This window comes from Sarcophilus harrisii, chromosome 5, assembly GCF_902635505.1.
Source record: "Sarcophilus harrisii chromosome 5, mSarHar1.11, whole genome shotgun sequence".
Taxonomy (NCBI): Eukaryota; Metazoa; Chordata; class Mammalia; order Dasyuromorphia; family Dasyuridae; genus Sarcophilus; species Sarcophilus harrisii.
The window spans coordinates 257,290,339-257,314,205 of NC_045430.1; the positions used below are offsets into that span (position 1 = coordinate 257,290,339).

At 42.0% G+C, this 23,867-nt stretch overlaps 1 protein-coding gene across 1 annotated transcript in view; it reads left to right on the plus strand.

Moving 5' to 3' along the window:
- Positions 1–23,867, plus strand: part of KAT2B (lysine acetyltransferase 2B) — a 105,413-nt gene that overhangs the window by 24,389 nt on the left and 57,157 nt on the right. Inside the window, 2 exon segments of the mRNA XM_031940338.1 lie at positions 2,455–2,581; positions 17,573–17,718. Coding sequence (XP_031796198.1) covers positions 2,455–2,581; positions 17,573–17,718 — 273 coding nt within the window.

Sequence of the window (23,867 nt, forward strand, 5' to 3'; positions counted from 1 at the left end):
CCCATCTGGGGAGTCTTTCTCAACCTTTAAGGATAGGTCCTTACCTGTACCCCTTGCACTCTGCTGTCCACAGAATTTAAACATATATGTATGTATATCCATACACACATGTAACACATCATTTAATGTTTTCCACAGCATCTCTCCCTGTCTCTAAGTTTTCATGAGATTCCACTGGGAAGACAGTGACCTCTTCCTTTCCGGGGGGCTGGGGGTGGAGAGGTGGGTGCCCAGTGGAATGACCGAGGATTCCTAGCATGACCTCCCTGCCATGGCTGCTCCAGCCTTGGAGTTTGGGGCCGGGGGAGGAACGATGTCGGGAGGGAAGGCCAGAAGAGCAGGGTACCTCCAAAAAGAGCTTGCTTTCCTCCAAGGTTCTGGCCTTCTTCTGCCACGACAAAGCTGTTTCCTGCTCTCTCTCCCTCTCTTCCCCCCATCTGTGCCCATAACCATTTTCAGTCTGTACAGTCTTTTCTCCCTTTTGTTAGTCTCCTCATACCTTATCTCAAGGAGGCCCTCTGTCTTTCTGCTCTCGCCATTTCTCTATCAGTTTATCTGCCTAGCTACTAAATAAGTCAAGGTAATAATAGCTTATTTCACTTATTTGCTAATTTCAGTCATGGGGGAAAAATGAGAGCAGAAAAATGGAAAACTCATGAGCAGCCATTGGCTCCCTTTCACTGCCATTCACTTGCCAAACATTCTCCTGTGTGGGATGGGCTTTTAGGAACTTGCTCAGGAATTAGAGATTTAATCAATCAATCAGCAAGTAATGAAACACGTGTGTATTGTGCTATGGCTCAGGATTTATGCACGTTCCAGAAACAAAAGAGCTGAAATTCTGATAGGGAGAGGATGGCCTCTACACAGAATAATATAAATACAACTTAAATCATTTTTATTGTACTGTTTATTATCACCACGTTAGTTTAAGAGGGTGTGTGTGTGTGTGTGTGTGTGACAGAGAGAGCCACAGCAAAGGAGAAGCAGCAAATGACAAAGAAAGTGTTGTTAGAGGCAGGGGCACTGCCCTAACAATGCAATGTTAGGAGAAAGTAACAGTGTAAAGTCAAAGCAGATAGCATCTCTATAAAAGCAGAGTGGTCTTGCACCATTTGATTTAAGAACAATCAGCCTTATACACTTCAGTGCCTTGGAAGACAATACTTTAAGGGCACTAGACTGTAGGTTTCATCAGGGCTGGGGGAGGGTTTTTTAAATGTGGAACTATCCTGGCTCTCAGAACTAAGCACAGCATTCTGCACAAAGTAGATAATTCAGAGATATTTATTGAATAAATGTTTGAGAAGTTATACAGAATATTTAATAATACTGATGACTGAATCAAGAGAAAGAAGGTACATTTATTTTTGTCATATGTTCCCAATACGAGGGCCATAATGTATAAGTACGTTTTGGAAAGATATTTGTCAGTGTTTACATTTTTTTTAAAAATGCTGCTTAAAAGGGTTGGTAAGCTTTAGATCTCAGAATTCACTTATATCTCAGGCCAAGCATTATAAAAGTTTGAATGTGGCAAAGAAAATAGATCACTCACTGCTGTTGGAGCTCAGGATAGGGGTCAAGTTCTGTCTCTGACATTTACTGGTTATTTGATCATGGGTCACACTGAAATATGATCATTTTAATATCTTGGAACCTCAGTTTCCTTATCTGTAAATTCCGAGGACCCTTTCAGCTCTGGATCTCTGACCCGTGATCCTGTATTGCTGTGAAATTAAGTCATCTTGTAGTGTTTCACAAAGATAAACCGATAAAAGAAGGAAGGCCCAGGAACATGGCCTTTACCGGATTGTTATTTATCTACCCTACCCTAAATAGAACAAAACAAAATTTAAAACCCCCCAGGAAATCCTGAAGGAGGCCTCCCTCCTTCTGTGCCTCTTCCTTCAACTTTGTGCCCTCACTCAGATACTTTTCTTTCATTCCTGCTTTCCTTCCATTCTTCCCTTTCTCTTCCCTCTCCTCAAGGCAGGGTCAAGGTGATCTAAAGCCCCATTGAACAACTGGGGGTGTTTGGAGCCGACCTGCCAGGGCCTGCTAAGCTGCAAGGGGGGGACTGCTTTGGCACTTGGAAGACACCAGGAAACATTTCCAATGGATGCCTCTGGAATCCTGTCCCTCACACTTGCCAAGAGTCATTGGACAGAGGCCGTTGGCTTACTCTCTGAACTGGCTGGTGCTGACTGCTGAAAATTGTCAGGCTCAGCGAGGCCTTCCCCTTCCCTCCCTCCCAAAGCCAACAAACAAACAAAACCCTTCTCCCTTAGCCCACTAGTTCAGTATTGATCCTTCTGGGTGTTCCTAGAAAATGCAAAGTCAGAGGGTCTGTCGGCAACCGTCTCATAACTCATCTATATCGTCTCATACAAAGCAATCAGCCCATGTTACAGTCTGTTACATAAATTTCTCTCTCTTTTTTTAAATTTTCAGGCCGAGGAATCTTGTAAATGTAATGGCTGGAAAAACCCCAATCCCCCGCCCACTCCTCCCCGGGCAGACGTGCAGCAGATAATTGTCAGTCTCACTGAGTCCTGCCGTAGTTGTAGCCACGCTCTCGGTAAGCAACAGAACCCTCCTCTCTTCCCCTCCCAAAGAGGCCCCGGCTTGTGTGGAACTGCCATCTGAGGATGAATTTTAATCTGATTTGCCTTCAAACGGGGTAAAAGTGTGGCTCCCCTGCTTGTGATGATCTTGCTCTGAGAGTGGAGCTCTGGGAGCTCCACTGTCCCATTCCCAGGGGCCTCTCCTCTTTGCTTCTGTTGCCTTAACAGAGCGGCTCTGACATCAAAGAGCTCAGAAGAGACTTGTCAAATGAGATGAGACACTGGCCTCTGACTCCAAGACCAGAGTCACCATCTGTAATTCCCTCATCTAATTATTGTTATTATTGCTCCGGGTTTTTTTCTTGGGATCCTTCCTTGCAATGTTTTCTCGTTTCTCGTTTGCCTTGATCTCTGGTGACTCTAATAATCACAGACAGTTATCACATTCTTTAGCTCATTTGAGCCTTATGACAGTTGGGTGAGATACCAGTATTATTATGACCAATTTGCGGATGAAGAAACTGAGATTTAGCAAACTTAAATGACTTATCCAGGGTTTCACAGCTAGTGAGTGTCAGAGACACAAAGCTTCGTTTGAGTGGTTATGTGTGACTTCTGTTTATTGTTTTAAAATGTTTATTTTCATATTTCTTCTTTCTCTTACAAAGTGGATAGCATTTTCTATCAGCCCAGGCAAGTTGTCATAAGAGGATAGTTTTTTAATAGAATCAGCTACTTTATCCTTGTCCACTAAGCTACCATTTTATTCAAGGGGGGGAAATCAGTAGTCGCTTGGAATTCTGCTTTCTCTTAAATAGACTAGAAGGATCATTGGAAAAACAAGCATCCCTGGTCTCATTATTCTAAATCACAAGAAGGTTTTGTTCCCATTTTTTTCTTTCCTGCCTCCAGATCTTCATTGTAGAGCACAATGGGTTATAGGATTCTGTCCTTCAAGGACATAGCATATTAGCTATGTACTTCTCCATACTATATATTTGGCTATTTCAGTAGCTACCATCGACTTCCCATGGTCTTTCTTTCAACTTTCATTTTTTCCTGGTACTGTATATCCTCTTTTAGTCTGTAAAATGTTTGATATTGAATGAAGTCAGATTATCATTTTATTACATTTGGCCAAAGGCCATGTTAAGGAAAATCGGGTCTGATAAGAGTGTTATCTGGAGAGTGTTATAGTAAGGGAGTGTGTTTCTGGGCATGGAAATATGTAAACTTTCAAGGTAATTGGTGTCATAAAATAAATAATGGATTTTTTAGGAGGAGTCTCTAGACTTATAAAATTAGCGTTGGGTGATTCTTCACTTGGAAACTCCCTTCCCTTGCAGATTGGTTATTTTATTGAAACCTGAAATCTTAATCTTAGCGAGAGAGAGTTGCCCGAGGCACTGAGAAGGTGTGTGACTTACTCATAATAACACAGTTTGGACCTTAACCCAAGTCTTCTTGTCTCCAAGGTTGACCTTGATCCCATGCTACCTTTCATTAAACCAATCCATCGCCATACTCAAGACTTCACTAGTCTATAAAACTATTGTTGCTCTGGGTGTTGAAACCACCAATGCTAAAAGAAACATTTGACAAGTTACAGACACTACTGTGTCATATACTAAATAAACGAGGTTTTTCTAGTATTGGTCTTAATTGAATATTATTTTGGATCACACCCAAGGAGAACCTTTGGCATGGTGACAAGGTGGGTTCAGGGTCAGGAAGAAGGGCCTCTAGCTCAGGGGATCCGCCCTATGTTGTCTTTAATATGGGGCTTACATATAATATCATTCTATAACAATGTGTGTTTAAAACGGTGTCACCTTCTTGGTTGTGGGGAGACTGGCTCCACTCTAGGGACATATTCCTTCTCCACCACGGGGGCTAAACTGCAAAGCCAGAATTGTGCAAGTGCCGGGTGTGGCCAACTTTGTTAGAGGCTGACTTTCCCTTTTATGTTCTCAGGCTGTGAGAAACTGTGCTCTCAGGGGGAAAAAAGACTGGCTTTCAGTTATGTCCACCTTATTGTGAATTTGTCATCATGTTGCTGTGGGATCTGTGCCAGGCACTTAGCTTTTCTGGCTTTCAGTTTCATTTTCTCCAAATGCAAGGAGTTGAATCAGAGCAGAGGTTCTTCACCTGTTTTGTGTCATGGACCCCTTTGGTGATCTGCTCAAGCCATAGACCCTTCTTAGAATAAGGCTTTTTAAATGGTTCAAATAAAACTTAAGGCTTATGAAAATCAAGATCCCTTGAAATCTATCCATGAGGTCTTAGAACTTGTGGATCCCAGGTTAGTTCCTCCTACAGATCAGATCCCTTTTAGTTTGAAATCCCCCATTTAGCCTTGAATGACATGGTCTTCAATGAAGTCTTCTCAGGGCCCGACTCTAGGCCATTTCAGGCATCTGTATCCCAGCCTTGGAGTTATGGTACTAATGACATTAAGTGGCAGTTTGTGTTTGCTGCGTATGTGACATAACAGTGTGAAGGGGAATCAAATGATTACATATTATTTTTGTGGGGGGTGCAGTCAGGGACATACAGCTAATGCTAAGTGCTAACTTGGGTCCTCCTGATTCCAGGGCTGATGCTCTATCTACTGCACCACCTAGCTGTCTCTTTTCTCCCTCCCTCCCCTCTTCCGTCCTTTCTTCCTTCCTGGAGGAAGTCAGTCAAAAATATCTACTTTAAGCTAAACACAGAAACTTGCAAAAAAAAAAAAAAAGGTAAAAGGCAGCTTCTACTCCCAGAGGTGGCAGGATACCCACTCTGGGACCATGATGAAGTCCACAGGAGTGTGAAAGTGGGAAATGAAGAGATGGTTGGTCTGGGATCCCTCTTTAAATGGAGGATCTAGAAATAGGGTTATAGTTCCTTCTTGTCCATCTAAATTTGCCGAAGTAATTGAAGGATTTTGGATGATAAATTAGTCTGAAGCTCAACATATCAGGCCTGTTTCCCATTTTCATTCTCTGTCACACGAGGCTGTTGCTCAAGCTGACACTAATTGCTTGAGCTTTGTCATCAACCAGATTTCCTGGACTTGTCAAAGCAAAAGCATCCCCAGGGCTAGCAAAGTTACTATCAAAAGATAATAATCGGAGCAGTGATCAGAACTAGAACTCCGATGTCACTTGCCTCCTGTTGCACTCGGGCTGTTGACAGTGAGCTCTAAAGGGAGAGAGCCGGGCTGCTCCTGTGCTTGTGATGCTTATTCTCATCTTGAGAATCTGTGGCTGACTGTCATGTGATCCTCTGTGTGGCCCTTAGTTGCAAAGTGTATGAAGGAAGTAACAGGGTATAAGGCTTGGAAGTCAGGAAACCTGGGTCCCTGCCAGATAATCAGTAGCATCCGCACTCAAGCCTATTTGATGCAAATCACAAATCTCTGTTTGCTTAATCTTGTTATTCTGAAAGAAGATTTTTAAATGTCTTTTAATCTTGAAATACGGAGATTCCTTCCTGTTCTTGGTAGAGATTTGAATGAGCTTGTCCTATTTGGAATCTGTGAGCCCACTAATACATGCAGAGAAAACCAAGAGTCCCCATTGGGGAAGAGATTAGCATTGTGAGACTGGGTCCTAGGAGTGCAATTTAAGAGCTAGAGATAAGGCGGAGGTCAGCCAGCCAACCCTGTAATTTTACACATAAGGCAACTGGTACTGCAAGGAAATCTAGGGGTTGCTAACTGCAGGGTCAGTATGAGAGGAGAGACCTGAACCCAGGGCCTCCAGTGCCCAATCTGTGTTCTTGCTATTGCATCGTACCACCTGACTTGATTGAGTTTTACTCGTGGTTCTATAGAATTTGGTTTTTGCCAGCATTTGTCAAGTGGTCTTGATGTGAACAAATGTTCATTTGTTATTCTCTTCCTTCTCTTTTTCTTCCTCCAGTTTTTCTGTTGACGGTGGACATCCTGTTAGGACAGATGGTTTATAAAGCAGCCTCTTTCTGCAATCTCTCCCTTGAAGTTAATTTGTATTATTTGTCTGTACTTTTTGTTTACTTGTTTATACATTGTAACTACATGTATATATGAATTTATGTGAGGACCCCAAGGAAAAGTTTCATGAGTGTTGTTATAAATGTACATGAGTGCCTAGTGGAGTATCTTCCATAATAGGTGGAAGTGAGTTGGGTTGAATCTCTACATATTTAATAAGGGGTTACCATAATTTATTGGTCCCTATATGCTGTTTAATTGCTGTCATTCATGTAGTATCTTATTACCCCATTGAGGGTTTCTTGGCAAAGATACTGGTGTGGGCTGCCATTTCCTTCTCTAACTCAATTTTACAGATGAGGAAACTAAGGCAAATGGGCTTAAGTGACTTTCCCAGTTAGTGTCTGAGGAAAGTTTTGAACTTGGGAAGATGAGGCTTTCTGACTCCAAGTCTAGTTAGTTATTTCCACTATGCCACCTAGCATCCTTCCCCTCATATCCCTTAGCTTTCAGTAAAGCTAAAGGCTTTTCAATAAAGCCTTCCTACCCCTTATTCAAAACAACAACAACAACAAAAAAAATTTAAAGTATGAATTTTTAACCCTTTTTATATCATGGATCTATTTGGTTTTGAAGAAACTTATGAGTTTGTTGGCTGAATAGTAATTTTAAATGCATAAAATAAAAATTGGGATAATAAACTACAGAGGATTGCAAAGGAAACATTTTTTTTTTTCCGGCTGAGGCAGATGGGGTTAAGTGATTTGCCCAGAGTCCACAGCTAGGAAGTGTTAAGTGTCTGAGGTCAGATTTGAACTCGGGTCCTCCTGATTTTAGGGCTGGTGCTCTATCCACTGCACCACCTAGTTGCCCAACAAATTGTATTGAAATAAAAATGTAATTAAAAAACTTTTTTTTCCCTCCCAAGAAACTCTGAAAACTCTAAAAACTATCCATGGATCTCTTAAGGTTAATATCTTTGGGAGGTTAGCATGCATATACATAGAAGAAATAAAGAGAAAAACAGAGATAGAGAACCCTAGAGAGACATAGCAAAATATAGCCAGAAATAGAGGTAGATAAGAGAAGAAGAGAGATGGAGGAATTTACACTGTCAGAATCGTGATAGAATTGTAAAACTTGAGGGCAGGTACTGTTTTATTTTTTGCCTTTGTCTCCCCATTGCCCAGCAGAGTACCAGGCCTATAGAAGAGGAGCTTATTAAGTACTTACTGGTTGATTTTTCCAGTCTCAGAAGCACTAAAATAATTGTTTACTGTTGGATTGTGTGGAATGGCAGCTGCTTTAAGCCTCTTCTGAGTATCCTAAACACTTTGCTTTAATGGCAGAAACAGGAGATGCAGTAGTTAATCCTGTTTGGCTGCCTATAAATACCCAGCACAGGAAGCTCATACCTTCCACAATCACACTTATCTTTTTTCTCTCCTTAAAGACTGAGTCTTCCTGTAGTTTGCAGGCTAGCCCTTCATGGGTCTGTCCCCCTCTTGGTGGTTCAGCTTCCTCTCTCCTTAGACAACCTGAATCCTCTCTCAGCTCCGAGGGGCTCACCATCTGAAAATCCTGGACTTTGGGAGGACACTAATGCCATAGCTTACTGTGGCCTCCAGAATGCTCTAGTGCTCTGTCTGTCTCAGTCTCCCTGGTAGCAGGAATTATGGGTGACCAGCACCATTTTCAACTCACCACTATAGCTACACTAATTCTTGGTTTAAAGTTGTAAAAAAAGAACACATGATTTTGGTTAGATGTTGATTTTCAAACTTCAAAAGGAAGTTTTGGAAAATCTTTTGAATCAGTGTATTTGAATGATCTGGAGAAGTCCAGAAGGGGGAATAGTCTCTCTCAGTGCACACTGGCATCTGCATTCTTACTTGGAATCTTTCTAGGTCTTCTAAGGTTCTGAGAAATCTGATTGCCATCCTCCTGCAGACCCTCACTAGCTCACTAGTTCTGGGCACATCACTGAATATCAGCTTCAGGTTGATCATCTAAAAAATAAATAATAGCATTTTCTCCTCAGGTTTGTTGTGAACCACAAATGAGATATAACACATGAGTCTTAAAGTGCTAGAGAAATGTTAGGTCTTCTCATAGCTTTGCTGGGAGCCTTGAGAGGCTGTGATTGATTGTCTCAGGGTCATAGAACCAGGATGGATTAGAGAAAAATATGAATCCAGCTCTTTTTGACTGTCCTGCTCGACCTTCACTGTGCCCTGGCTGACCACCACATTTGAATAATCCTTACCTTCTCCTCCTGGATAGGGCTAGAATGGTTCTCACCCTTATTTTGTATCTTGGATCCCTTTAGCAGTCTGGTAGTATTTGTGAACTCCCCGGAATAACATGTTTAAATTTATAAAAATAGATTATGTAAAATAGCAAGAATTAAATTATGAAAAATTGTAAATATGTTTTTAAAAGTTCACAGACTGGACAAGAGGATTTCTACAGACACTGATTCTACTCTTTGCTCTTGCCCAACTCCTCCCCTGCCATCCCTATAGAGCCCCCCCACTACTTACCTTTCCAATAATAGAGGAGAATCTAGACATAGCACATGACACACATGGACATCTAGCCATCCATCTCTTTGTTCATTAAACACTTATTAACGTTCCATATAACTTTGAGGATGTTTTTGCCAGGCATTGTACTTGGCATCGAGGATAGAAAAATCAAAACAAAACTGGCTTTGTTCTCTGGAGCTTTTGCCTCATTCTGGGGTTGGGGGTAGGGTGGGGATCAATACTTTGACAGAAAAGCAAATGCATAATGCAGATTATCCATGATAAAATATCAGGGGGTGGGGAGGGTGCTTCTAACCGGGTCATCTTGGCTTAACGCAATTATGTTATGTGATCCAGTCGCCAACGCAAATGCCCACAGTGGCCAAGTGGCTTGGTAGGAAGATTTTTGAAAGCCACCTTATTTTGTGCTCACCTCATAATCCTTGCTGTGTTTGCTAGGGATGAGTGAACCAGTGATTAATGCAAGGCTAAACTGATGTGTCTTGATAATAATAATAATAAAGTGGGCAGCTATTTTGAACCTGTTTTAGAAGGGTCCAAGTTTTGGCCTGGGCTTTGATTCTACACTTTTTCCTGGTAGACCGGGACAGTGGGAGGGGGTTGGGAAGGGCTTGTTTTTTTTTTTTTTTTTTTTTTTTTTTCCTCCATTTAAGATTGCCAGCTTTAGAAAATGAAGTCATGTTAAAACTGCTGGAGTCTGAATATCAGACCTGGAGGTATCATGTAAACCTTTAGGAGGTTTCTTGCAATGGCAGTGCCACTGGCATCTTTACTTCTAGTCCCCATCTCAGATCCTATCGATATAATATCTGTTTGAATCCTGAGCATGTAACAGTATCTAAAACCTGAATGAAGAGCCTACTATGTGCCAATGTTTACAGTATTCTAGGAATGCAAATGCACACATAGTGAACTCACACTCTCTCCTCCCTCCCTTTCCTTTTCTCCCACTCCCTTTCCTCCCTATTAACCCCCCCTCTTCCTTCCCTCCCCCTTTCCCTTTCCTTTTCCTTCTCTCCCTCCTTCTCTCTCCCCTTTCACTCACACACACACACACACACACACACACACACACACACACCACTGTAGCTATCTATAGCTATACTTTTCTCTAGTTTTCCAGACATACACATATAGGACTGCCCAACTTTTTCAAACTGCAGGCAAGGATGTCTCAAATGATGAATGAAGTGGGTGTCTGGAGAGGGTCCCAGAGCCAAGGTGACCGTGCATTTCCTGTTTCTATCAAGGTAACAGCTGCCTTGGGTTCTTGGCTGGCTGTCTTGGCAGATTACTATCTCTTAACACCGAGGGTATTTTCAAACTTGACGCAGCAAAAAACAGCTGAGCCAGGTTCTTGAAGAAACTGAAAGCAAACAAAAGCCTTTTCCTTTTTATCACAGTGAAAAAAACCCCAACAGATAGAGAGAGCTGGGCTTCTCGGAGCAATTCGGAGGGGAGCTGTGTGTTTGCTAGTTCTCAGAATCCAAGTGGAGATGAGCTAGGCAGCCATCTTGCTAATCTGTACCTGAGGAGAAGGGCGAGCCCCTTCTCCAGCACCTCTAGAAGCTGTTCATCCAGCCTCTCTGGGCGGAACCTCTCATTTCCTGAGGCAGCCACAGCTTTTGGAGCCTTCTAACAACAGTCTGGCAGTTTTTTCTCATAGCAAAGTCTAGAGATGAGTCGCACTTGGGGAGTGAATAAGCTTTTCCTCCCGTCCTTCTCCCTGAAACTGCCTCTGGTTTTGCCCTGTGGGCTTCAGCAGAATGTATAATCCTTCTTTCACAAGAGGGCCCTTCAGATATTTGAGGTCATCTCTCTACTTCCCTTTCCTCCCACCTCGCTGCTTCCCAAGTTTTCCAGGAGCAACATCCAGAGCATAGACAGAGTGGTGTAGTTTATGAGGGACTGAACTTGGCAGCTGGGTAGATTTGCATTCAAAACTGCTTCAGTTACATACTATCTGTGTGATCCCTTGAAAGTTACTTACTCTGTATCTCAGTTTCCTCATCTGTAAAATGGTGATAATAACAGGACTTAGTTCACTAAGGCTGTCGTGAGGATCAAATGAGATATTTATTACCTGCTGTGCAAGTCATGAAGTGCCGTGCAGATGTTGTCATTGTTCCTATTTTTTATAGGTAAAACAGTGGAGGGGGTGGCCCAGATCATCCCAGGCCTCTTAGGTTAGCCCCTGCTTGTTCTCTTGCCTCTGTGCCTCTCTCCTCCTGGAATATCTTGAAACATGCTCAAAACTGATATCCCCAGCCCACCATGTGGTTAAATTTAAGGGCTTTGCAGCCTCCTCTCTGAATGGGTGGTAAAGTAGGTAGAGTGCTAGGCCTAGAGGACCCGAGTTCAAATGCAGTTTCAGACACTTACTAGTTTTATGCACTTAGTAAGCTTTCCTCAGTTTCTTCAACTAAAAAATGGGAATAATAATAGCACCTACATTACAGTATTGGTATGAGATAACATTTGTTTAAAAAAAAGAAAAAGCATTTACCACAGTGCCTGGCACATAAAAGGCCCTTATTCTTTGTCTTTCTCCCCAGATTCCTCATCTATAAAATACAGATGATAGCCACAGCACCTTCCTCCCAGACTTATTAGGAGGATCTACTGAAATGACATTGATTTAGTCCCTTTAAGTCTACAAGTGCTACATAAATTCATTATCATTATCACTGGAGTGTAGCAAAGGATGTAATTTGGTTCCTCCCCCCTTCCTGGGGCATACTAGCACTCTAGGTATAGTGAAGGTGCAAAGGAGAAGCATCTGGCCTGTGGGTTAGGCAGTAGGGATGTTGCCTCATTGAGTTTGAAGTTCTGTGGGACCAATTTTGAATATCATACTTGACAGACAAGGGGTGCGGTCTCACTGCTGCAGAACGATTGAGGTCAGCATCACACTAGGCTTGTAACTGGGGACTTACTGAGGTGGTGGGTGATACATTCTTCCTTCACGCTAAGGCTTCCTTGGTGCAGCTGGGTCACTCCTAAGAAAATGGGTATGTGAGGAGACCTGCTAAAGATTGTGGTCATTTGCATTAAAACGGTTAATATTTGATTCATCAAAATTCATTGACATTTGTTAAACTCATCAAAATTAGTCGAAATTCATTGATAATTCATTGACATTTTCAGTAGAATGTTGGGCAGACTCATTACATTTGGTCTTCATTCTCTTCATCTCTAAAGTAAAAGGATGAGAATGGATGATTTTTAGGGAAAGGACCCAGAATAGTGATTTTATATTGGTATAGGGAACTCCAACGTGAGAAAGCATCTTTTATGCAGCTTTGAATCTTACCATGGGAGTTCTCAATCTTGGGGTTCTTAAACTGAAAAAAAAGTACACCTTTTGGCAGCTACTTTGCTAGAATTGGTTTCCTGTGTAAGCCTCTGTAGATTATTCTAGGCATTAAAAAAGCCTGAGAAAGCTTTATCAGAAAAGGGGAAGCTGCCAGCCAAATTTGGGAACACAAAGATAAGAATCCCTGACTTAGAGCATTAGTTAGAGCACTGAAAGGTTGAACAGGCAGCCTGAGACCACACAGCCAGGATGAGCTAGAGACCGGATTCAAACCCAGGACTTTCTGTTTTAAAATGGACTCCACAAAGTTGCTTTTATACGTGATCTTGCTCCATATCCTATGATGGGATAGATGTTTTGTAAGGCTTCTTCTAGCTCTTAGAATCCATGATTCAATATCCAGTGCATGAAGTGAAGCATGTTTCATGGAGAGCTATCCAGATGAGGAATAAACTCAATGGCTTGGAAAGAGAGACAGTCAGGGACCTGGTGCTTGGAGGCCTCAAAGCAATCTGGTCATCCATTTCCTTTTTCCTTTATAGTTTTCTTTCCTGAAGGCAAGAGAGACCCTTCTCAACCCTTCATGTCCCTTTTCTAGAATCTCTAACCAGGGTATATCCCTGGTTATGTATATTAACTTTTAAAATACATATTTCTTTATGAATCAAGTTGAGAGAAAAATCAGAATGAAAGGGAAAAATTATGGGAGGGATTAAAAAAAACAAAAAAGAGATGAACATAGGATGTGTTGATTTTTATTCAGTCTCCATAGTTCTCTTTCTGGATGCAGAAGTTTTCTATCCAAAGTCTATTGGGATTGTCTTGGGTCACTGAATCACTGAGGACCAAGTCTTCTCACAATCTTGCTGTTACTGTGTATAATGTGTTCCTGGTTCTGCTTGCTACACAGCATCAGTTCATGTAAATCTAGTCATTCGTTTTCATTTGTGAGAAAATCAAAGTCTTGAAAGATTGACTGATTTGCCCACAGCCAATTGGTAGTAAGACCTGGAAGGAGATTTTGAACCCAAGTTTCTTTGATTTTAGCACTAATGTTTGTTCTCTCTCATTGGTGGTCTTCAAGAAAAGATACATAGCAACTCATTGGGTATATACACTATAGATGGGATTCCTTTTCACTTAGAATAGATGGGGACTGATATTGAGAAGAACCATCAACAGAGCTTTGTGGCTGATTGGCTACACAAGATTAGTGTTGTATAAAGGCTGCTGGATTTGGAATTTTGGAATTTTGCTTCATATCGAAGGTTATCCAGTTATCTCCTTTCAGTCCTACTCTTCTCCAGGCTAAATACCCACATTTTGAGAGTCAAAAGGGCATAGTTTGTAGAGAGTCAGGAAGCTCTGAATTCAAACCCTTTCTCTGATATTTGCTAGCTTTGTGACCAAGGCAAGTCACCTGACCTGCCTCATACCTCAGTTTCCTTATCTGAAAAATGAAGGAGTTGGATTGGAGAGCTCTTCGTCTCTCTTCCAGCTCAAAAACTATCCTTGCATGGATTTATGGGATAGGACCCTAGGGTTTTTTTCAAGTTTGGAGGAAGAAAGCATTGATATCAATTGCAGAAATAAAGCAAGTAGGAGGGGGAGAAGGTTTTCTATGAAATTAGAGTAGTATCAACAACAGGAAGTGACTATTTATCTAGCTCTTTAAGTTTTCCAAAGCAGCTTTGCTGTTTATCTCACTTGATCCTGACTCTGTAATGTAGAAAATGTTAATCCCCCCATTTTACAGAAGAGAAAACTGAGGCTGAGAAATTCAGTGAATTGCCAGGATCACAAAACTGTCAAGTTTCCAGCTCCCAGTTTCCTAATGCCCAACCCAGTCATCTAGTGCATTTTATAATGAATCGACATGATGACCTGGCATCTGTGTTAAAAAACCCCAGAAGACAGCTGGCAGTAGGGGATTAGAACCTTGGGTGTGAGTTCAGGAACCCTTCTAGATTTAGAGGAGTTAATGGTGCTGGGTCATTAATGGGGCTGGTTCAGACTGTGAGAGTGATCACTGGTTCTAAGAGCGGGCTGGGATTTGGTGATGATTGAGAAAGGACATTTACATTTGGCCAGGCAGGGTCACATGACCCTCTCTCATCATGTGATGAGACTTCTTGGTGGAAGGGGTCCAGTAACAGATGGAGATCGCTCCCGGTTTTTGTTGTACAACAGCTTGGCTGTGTCTTGAAGGAGATAAGAGTTTTGTATCCAACCAACTCTTTCCCCAAAGCAGCCATGCCAGACCCTTTTTCCTTCCTTTAATCCCACAGTCTATCCCCAAACCCCTGCTTAAAGCAGATGGTCTCGACTTACTTTATCTCCTCCCTCCCATAACCCTCAGCTTTTCATCCTGCCCTAGCTTCCTTGGCCAGGGGCTTAACATTTTAACTTTCTTTTGGCAGTCTGGTCAAAGTCTACAGAACAGACCCCCTTTCGTGTAAGGTTTCAAGTAAGGAAATCCATAGCATTCAACACAGAATATAAATTACAAAAATCGTTTTGATAGAAGTTCATAGACCCCAGGTCAGGAGCTCCTGCTCCAGAGGAAATCATTCTTCTTCCTTCCCTTTAAAACTGTCCCCAGGATCTAGGCTTCAGATGCTTTCAGATCATAGCATCATCAAGCCAGAGCTGAATCACATGGAACCTTCTTTTCCAGCTGTTTCTGGGGGATGGGGGTAGGAGGTGGGCGGTGGGCAAGAGAGACCCTTCTCAACCCTTCATGTCCCTTTTCTAGAATCTCTGATTTTCTCTTCCCTCCTCCCCCTCCTTCGAACATTTTTTTGAAACCCAGAAGCTGATTTAATCTAAATAAAGTAGGAGGGAAATGAGTAATTGCTAATGGAGCCAAACTTCTTAGAACTCATTTGCTTTACTTGAGTTTTTATCTCATCCACAACCAGAAATGTGCGTGAAGATGATTTTACAGATAAACTAGTCCATGTACTTTGAAGATCTAAACTGCTTATAAATAACAGATTTAATTTGACCAGGATGGGGTAATTGGGTGGCTCCGGGAACTTGTTGCACAATACACTGATTCCTCCTTTGGCCCAAGTTTTCTTTCAGCTCCTTGGCATTGGAAGGTAGTAGGACTGTCCAGAAAGATGCACATCTTCAGGGTTTTTCTTTTCCTTTTTTTTTTTTTCCTTCTTTCTTCCAATAGCTAGCATAAGAACTCTGTCGATTAGTTTTCTTGGAAGAGGAAGCAAAGGCCTCTCTCTTCATGACCTGAAAGGGAGAAGTGAACAGTGGCTTCTTTAGAATGAATTCATCCAGCAAATGCATCTTCTGCCACTGTATTGCTCTTTCCATATAATGGGGATAAAGTCCAGAAATCTTTCAGATACTCAGTATTTTAAAGCTCATGAGTGGAACACGTGGGGATTCTTGGATGAACAGCAAATTTTGTGATGGACCAAATTGAGGCATTGTTGCACCCGTGTATATAGTCACCATTTGTAGTTTTTCTGTTTGTTACATTTCTGTTGGTCGCAGTTACAGTTTTTATATTTGGTAACATAATGCGGGTGAATCTGTTACTGTGATTTTCCAAATAGAGTTCTTTGCTTATCATTCAGGATGCTCTGCATACCCCTAACACTAATTGTATCACTCTACCCTCTGGGGGAAGTTCTCTGCTGGGCACGTCGTGTACATGCCGTGCAGATGCCTGCTCTCAGATGTAGACTTGAGTAGACTTGAAGGGTTAGAAAGGGCAGCTAGGTGGTACAGTGATTAGAGAGCCAGGTCTGGAATTAGACGATCTAAGTTCAAATCTGGCTTTAGACTCTAACAAGCTATAAAAAGCTAAGTAAGAGCCAGTAAGACTTGCTCTGGGCAAGTCATTAACCCTGTCTGCCTCAGTTTCCTCACCTGTAAAATGAACTGGAGATGGAAATGGCAAACTGCCCCAGTATCTTTGCTAAGAAACCCCAAATGGGTCAGAGAGGCAGATATGACTAAAACAATTGAATAGCAGCAAAGGGTTTGAAAGTTTCTACTTTCCATTGGTTTTCTGGCTTATAATTCAAGAAGAAAGAGGTGGCTGTTGTATCTCTAATTTTCATTTCTTTGCCTCTGCCTTCATATCATTTACTAGGATGTCACCCCCTCCATACCCACTCCGAACTTCCCCTCTCTCTCTTCCCCCTTACTCGCAGCATCCCAGTATTAATCCCTTTTGGCCTAGTCCTAGAAAACACCTTATTCCCTCCTTAGTTCTTAGCAAGGATGAGGAGTCATAACCAGAACTTACATTTACATAACAAATGTTTTGCCTCTATTATCTGACTATGGCATCACCACATGATGGCGTGCCTATGAGGTGGGTGCCACAAGCAGAATCTCCATTTTACAGATGGAAAGGAAGCATGACATGACTGGTAGATAGCCAGCCTCGGAGTCAAGATGATCTGGACTCAGATCTTGCTCCTCATGTGTAAGAGATGTGTGTCCAAGTTATGTGCCCCTCAGTCCCCCTGGGCAATTCTCCAATTTTGCTGCTCTGCATTGATTGATGGAGAGAATTTCCACACCAAGAGTTCACTGCACTAATGATATCAGTTCTAAATGAACTTATACAAGCTTGTTTATACTTATGCTTATGCTTCTACAACCTTGATCCTCCCGTCTTTTGCCAAAAAACCAAAAATAGAATCATGAGAAACAGGCTCAGAGTGGCTTAAATGATTGCTTGAAGCTATACACATAGTACATGTTAGAGGCAGGATTTGAACCTGGTTCTTCTTGACTCTGAAGCCTAGTGTTTCATCCAACACACCATGGTGTGCCTTTGCCTCTTGCATTCATTAAAAAATGCTTGCAGAGAAAGGATCATTGTTTGTAATTTCATTCCGAGATCGCTAAGAATGTTGTCTCATCTTGACCTCCAGAGAAAAGTCACCCACCTGTGTTCCTTAGTAATCAGATTGGTTTCTGACTTTACATAGTTTGGGTTGGTCCCCTGGGATATTTCGGACTAGAATAATTATAAGAAGAAAATTATTGGGAAGACAGATCTTAATAGGGCTTGGGAAATTTGAGTTTTGGCTCATTGTGGATCCCTTTGGGTTGATGAGCAAGTTCCTTCTCTGATGGGAGCCTTGTTGAGCTGGTTATGGTTAACTCCCATCTCATTTGAAATGTTTTCATTGCTCCCTTTCAGCTGCTCATGTGTCTCACCTGGAGAATGTGTCAGAGGAAGAAATGAATCGGCTCCTTGGCATAGTGTTGGATGTGGAATATCTCTTCACTTGTGTTCACAAAGAAGAAGATGCAGATACCAAACAAGTTTATTTCTATCTGTTTAAGGTAAGACTTTGTATTTTCTTTGACATCTCTTGAGAGATTTTTTTCATTGCTATCCACAGAATGCTCAAAATCCTAGAGCAGGGGTCCTCAAACTTATTAAATAGGGGGCCAGTTCACTGTTCCTCAGACTGTTGGAGGGCTGGACTATAGTAAAAACAAAAACTTTGTCTTGTGGGCCTTTAAATAAAGAAACTTCATAGCCCTGGCTGAGGGGCATAAACGCCTTCAGCTGCTGCATCTGGCCCGCGGGGCTGTAGTTTGAGGACCCTTGTCCTAGAGGAGGCCTTTGTTCTTAAAATCAGCATGATTTCTCAGCATCCCCAAGTCCTTCCCAAAATGAGCAATCTCCTCGTTAAACAAGAAAATTTGTTAAGTATAATGGTGACCACCTTTGACAACGGGAGCAACTACATCTTCTTGCCCCCTCCCCCGCTTCCTACCCAAGAAGAGAGCTGAATTTCTCCCTGTATTTCGGTGGGTTGGATTTGAACTTAAATCTTCCTGACTCCAGCTTAGTGCTCTATCCACTGAGTCACCTGTCTACAGACTAGGATACTGGTGATTTTTCCTTAATATTCTGTAACTCAACTGAGACTTTGCTGCTTTGTGTATTGACAGCCATGAACTCTTCAATAGAAAAGAGGATTGTTTATGAAACCGAATTTGTGTTAGGGGTAATTTTTTTTAAGCTGCTTCTATGCTGCTTTCCCAGATCATGTGATCCCTCTTCTTGCATAACCCTCTATAAAACCTTTCCTGTTAAATCTGTGTCAGTCAGCTTACTCCAGACATCATATGTTCTCCCAGGTAATAATAGTTGGCATTTACCTAGAGTACCTATCTTATAACCACTTCGGGTGGCAGATGCTATTATTACTCCTCATTTTACAGATATGGAAACTGAGGCAAGGCACATAAACATTAAGTGAGTTGCTCAGGGCCACATATTTATCATCCACAACCTTCTCTAGCTAGAGCTTATCTTATTTCCAATTACTTCATCTTTTCCCTGAGGTCCTTAGCTCAAGGGGTTAGGCTTTTATTTCTTTTTTCTTTCCCCTCCATGTTTAGCACAGTTCTCTGCAGCAGTTGGTGCTTAACAAATACTTAGTTTTATGGAAAAAGGACCAGTGTTTATCTGACGTCAAAGCCAGCTTTTCCCTACAACTACAGCAGCAATGGCACACATTTCTATATTGCTTTAAGATTTGCAAAATACTTGACATTCGTTGGTTCTCACACCAAGCCTGTCAGATGGGTGTCATTAATTATCTTTCCCATTTAGCAGATGAGGAACCTAAAGCTTAGAAAGATCAGTGATTACCCAGCATCACATGGCTCATAAAGGTCTGAAGTAAAAGATTAGAGTTCAAATCTCCCTGGCTTCCGTCCCAGCAGTATGAGATGTGAGCTGTCTCGGCCTGGCTGGGCTTTATTTACTGCTTCCGCTATTGGCTCCCACATCTGCTGGGGCAGCAGGGAGTGCCTGCTTCAGGTGGGTGAACACAGAACTGACAGAAGGGCTGTGGAAAAGCTCTACGTAAGAGAGAAGTTTTTGCGTCTGCTGGAGGCCTTGTTCTCTCTTTAGCTTTTAAAGCTAAAGAGAATCCCTCTTTGTCAAAGCCTCCCAGGGGCATGACTTTGGGATCATCTAGCTCAGGCCCTTTCTCATAGCTTTTGGATCCCAGGAATCTGCCAGCCTATTGTGCCCTTTCAAACTTGGCAACCCCATTCAGGATCCTAGAGGAAGGCCAGGCAGATCTCGGAGGTGATCTCATCCAAAGACCTTCTCACAGATGAAGAAACAGAAGCCCTGAAAATGGGAAGTCACTTGCCCCAATCTCAGGATTCAGTCCCTGGTCCCAGCTCCAACTCTGCCTCTCGGTCTGGCTTGGGCGTAGCAATCACTCTCCTGCCTTTCTTGAGGCTCCAGGGTCCCTCAGTGATCAGCTAAAAGAACAGGGTTTGCTTGGCTCATGGAAGAATGAGTGGGTGGAATATGCTATGCCTGCTGTCTTCAGGTTGTCTTGTAGAAGACTTTATTAATTGGTTTTGCTTGGTCCTAAAGAGCAGGACTAGGAGTAGATAGTGGCGGCTACCAAATGGAATGCTGAGGTTTGATGATAAGGGAAAGAAACTTTTAAAATACTCCTGGGGCAGCTGGATGACACAGTGGATAGTGCCCTGACCTGGCTTGCAGTTGGGAGAAATATGGTTTCAAACACTTCATACTTCCTAGCTTTGTGACCTTGGTCACTTAATCCTGATTCTTTTTTAAAGAACTAGAAGTATTTTTTTTTTAAGGCAATCAGCTGTGATTGAAGTCAGTGGCTTGATCACCACTTACTCATAGATCTAGAACTTGTAGGACTCAGAGCCACTTAGTCCAGCCCATCTGTTTTATAGACTACGAAGCTGATGTCTGGGAGGGGGGGCGGGGTTATAAATGGGGAGCTGGTTAAGAGGTGGATTGTACAGTGCTGTTAAACTCAAAGAGAAACTGGCTCCCTCCCAGGCCGCATATTTATTTTGAAAGCCACAAATGAGCATTATCTATGTTGTATCATATTTTTATTTATTTTGGTAAACCTTTTCCAACTACATTTTAATGTGGTCTGGGCTACCCCTCTGGTTTAGTAGACAGAGGACTGAATTCAGATACAGGTATTGTAGAGTTCAAATCAAACTTCAGACACTTACTGGTAGTGTATAAGTCACTTTATCTTTCCTAGCGTCTGTCTTCTCATCTGTAAAATGGGGCTAATAATTGCACCTCACCTTCTGGGTGAGGTGAGATAACGTAGCTGAAGCACTGCCAAGATGAAAGCCCTCTAACCTTCATCATCGATATTACTGTTACTGTCATTATTATTTCCCAGAGCCCCATATCAGAGGCAGGTTGTGAACCCGCCCCTCTGACCGTCGAGCCAAGATTCTTTCTCTCATACCGAGCATAGGAAGTCTGCCACGGGGAGAGAGATGTTCCTTTCAGTACGGCTGCATGGGTCCCTGGGGTTCTGGGACTCTGACGAGGCCCTATAGCCTGAGTCATCCGGGCCCAGCTGTGCTCGAGCCTCTACTCTTCAGGTCTCGGGAGGAGACATCAGTAAAAGAAAAACAGGGCCTGCAAGAATGTGACTGTTATTTGTGTTGGAGCAGATCCTTGGCAGGAGCCCACTGGCCCGCTGCAAGTAAAGGTGGCGTCAAGGTTTCCATCCTGTCAGCCTCCTGATTTGATTCTGTTTATAAGCAGCCCACTGAGCCAGAAAACATTGGTGGCAAGTTGAAAAAAGCCCTGATTGGCACCGAGGTGACTAAGGAATACTTGCTGATTGATTGAAATGCTTTCTTTTGCTAACAAGGCAATGTCTAACTCATTGCTTAGGTTAATAATAATTTTTTAAAAGGCCAAAATATGGAACTTGATTGCCTCAGATATCTTACTCCAGGCAAATAATTCAAAAGCCATCTGTTGCTTAACTTTATCCCAGTCCTGTATATTCTTTTTTTTTTTTTGATTGTTGTTATTAAAGCTTTTTATTTTCAAAACTTATGCACAGATAATTTTTCAGCATTGACTCTTGCCTAGCCTTGTGTTTCAGATTTTCTCTTTCTTCCCCTCACCCCCTGCCCTAGATGGCAAGCAATCCAATATATGTTATACATGTTAAAATATGTGTTAAATCCAATATGTGTAAACTTATTTGTACTATTATCTTGCTAGTGCGTTTTATTCTTCTGATTTACCAAAATAGCCTTTGTGAGTTAAGGCAGCATTCAAAATTTCTTTCAAACCTGTCTTTAAAAAGAAACCCATCTTCTATTCATAGGTCAAAATAGTGAATTTTTTGAAGTGAATGATGGTGGTCCCCGTGAGACCCACTCAAGATCATGGGATGCTAGAATGCAAAGCTGTCCAACTTGAAGGCTAATGTGAAGCCATCTGGGGGGAAGCCCTTCATTTGACTAGTGGAAACTGAGACAGTGAAAAAGCAGTGACTCGGGAAGCAAGACTCAAATTCTTTCTCTGGTTATTGCCTCTCATAAAGCAATACACGGGTTTGATTCCCTGTGTCTCAGTTTCTTCTGTAAAAATGAAGACTTTGCATTAGATAATTTCTAGTTTCCAAGCTATGGTCTGTAAATGAGGGAGTGGGCTTCTTTTAATCTCTATTTTTTTTTAATTAAAGCTTTTTATTTACAAAACATTTGCATGGGTATTTTTTCAACATTGACCCTTGCAAAACTTTCTGTTCCAGATTTTCCTTTTCTTCCCCTTTACTCCCTCCCCTTGATAGCAGGTAGTCCAACACATGTTAAATATATTATAATATATGTTAAATCCAATATATGTATACATAGTTATACAGTTATCTTGCTGCACAAGAAAAATTGGATCAAAAAGGAAAAAAAAACCTGAGAAAGAAAATAAAATGCCAGAAAACAGCAACAGAAAGAGTGAAACCTCCTTTATTCCTGAGAGGGGAAGTAACTGATCCATGCTAGAATTCAAACTTTCTGATCTCCAAATAGCTGCTTTCTTCCAAGTATAACACACTGGCTTCAAACTTGAAATTTCAACTCCTCAAATAGCCCATTTGGCCAACAGTGGTGGATTAAGTAACCAGAATAATTCCTTCTTTTTCTTTTCTCCCTTCCCCCTCAATCCTGAGAGGTCTTGCTATGATCAGCTTTTATTACTACCTTGGACCTTTAACAAGCAATGTATAAATTACTTAATCACTTTTATCCTCAGTTTTTTCATCTGTAAAATGGAATCCCCACCTCACAGGTTTGTTATGAGACTCCAAGGATAATGCATTTAAAATACTTTGTAAGCTTTCTTGTTTTTTTTTTTTTATTTTTTTTTTTTTAATTTTTTTTTTTTTATAGATAGCAGTAATAATAGTGATGAGAAGGATGTTGATAATAACAGTAATAATCTTTGGCTAAGACAACTGCTACATGTCAAGGAGTCAAGAAAGGGTTAGCTGTAACATATTAGCAGTCTTGGTCTTGAGAAAAGAACACTGGTTCTGCAGCCATGAGACCTGGGTTCAGATGCTACCTCTACTACTTTCTACTTGTGATTTCAGGCAGATCACTTAAAGCCCTTGGGCCTCAGTCGTCTCACCCCTCATTCCCCTTCCCCCCTCACAAAATGATTGAGTGAGTTGGATTCAGTGGCTTCAGAGGTCTGGTACGTATGCTTCTCAGGGAGAGAAAAGTGGTTTTGTAGTTGTTCAGCAATTGGAGGCTGTTGTGATCTTTAGCAGCCTGTCAGTGTCTTGATATCTCCATGCCCTAGTGCCTTATCATTCCGGGTACATCTGGATGGCCAGTGCCTTGATAGCTTTGTGCCCTAGTGCCCTTCTATATTCTGGATACAGGTGGGTGTCCAGTGCCCCAATAGCTCTGTGCCCTAGTGCCCTTCCGTTCTGGGTACATCTGGATGGCCAGTGCCTTGATAGCTTTGTGCCTAGTATATTCTGGGACATCTGGGTGGCCAGTGTCTTGATGGCTCTGTGCCCTAGTGCCCTTCTATATTCTGGATACAGGTGGGTGTCCAGTACCCCAGTAGCTCTGTGCCCTAGTGCCCTTCCATTCTGGGTACATCTGGGTGATTCAGAACTATTTCTAAGCATGAAGCATAAAGGCAGTAGAGTGGAGAGACACTATGTGTGACTAAAATAAACCCATAGCTGTCTGACGACCTGAGTAGCTACGAGTTGAGTTTAAACAGGGACAGGAGTGCAGTATTTCAGCATGGTTGCTCTGGATCTCCTGTCACTTGGCTGTCAGCTTACTCCCAAGTATTCAATGCCAGTGGTGGGAAATTAATCCCAGTGCTTTGAACATGTAGGGGAACTGACTTTTTAAATAGTCCAGATAATCCTTGGGTAAACTGATCGATTTTATAAATCTGAATTCCCTCTGGTGTCATAGCAATTAGACTTGGCCTGGTGGGTCCCAGAGTCCAGAGCAAAGAGTAAAAAGTGAAACCTGAAGATATCAGGGGAACAACAGGGGAAACTGGTGGTAGTTGTTAAGTTGGTTCAGTTGTGTCTAACTCTTCATGACCTCATTTGAGGTTTCCTTGTAAAGATACTTCAGTAGTTTGCTCCTTATTTTGTGGATGAAGAAACAGA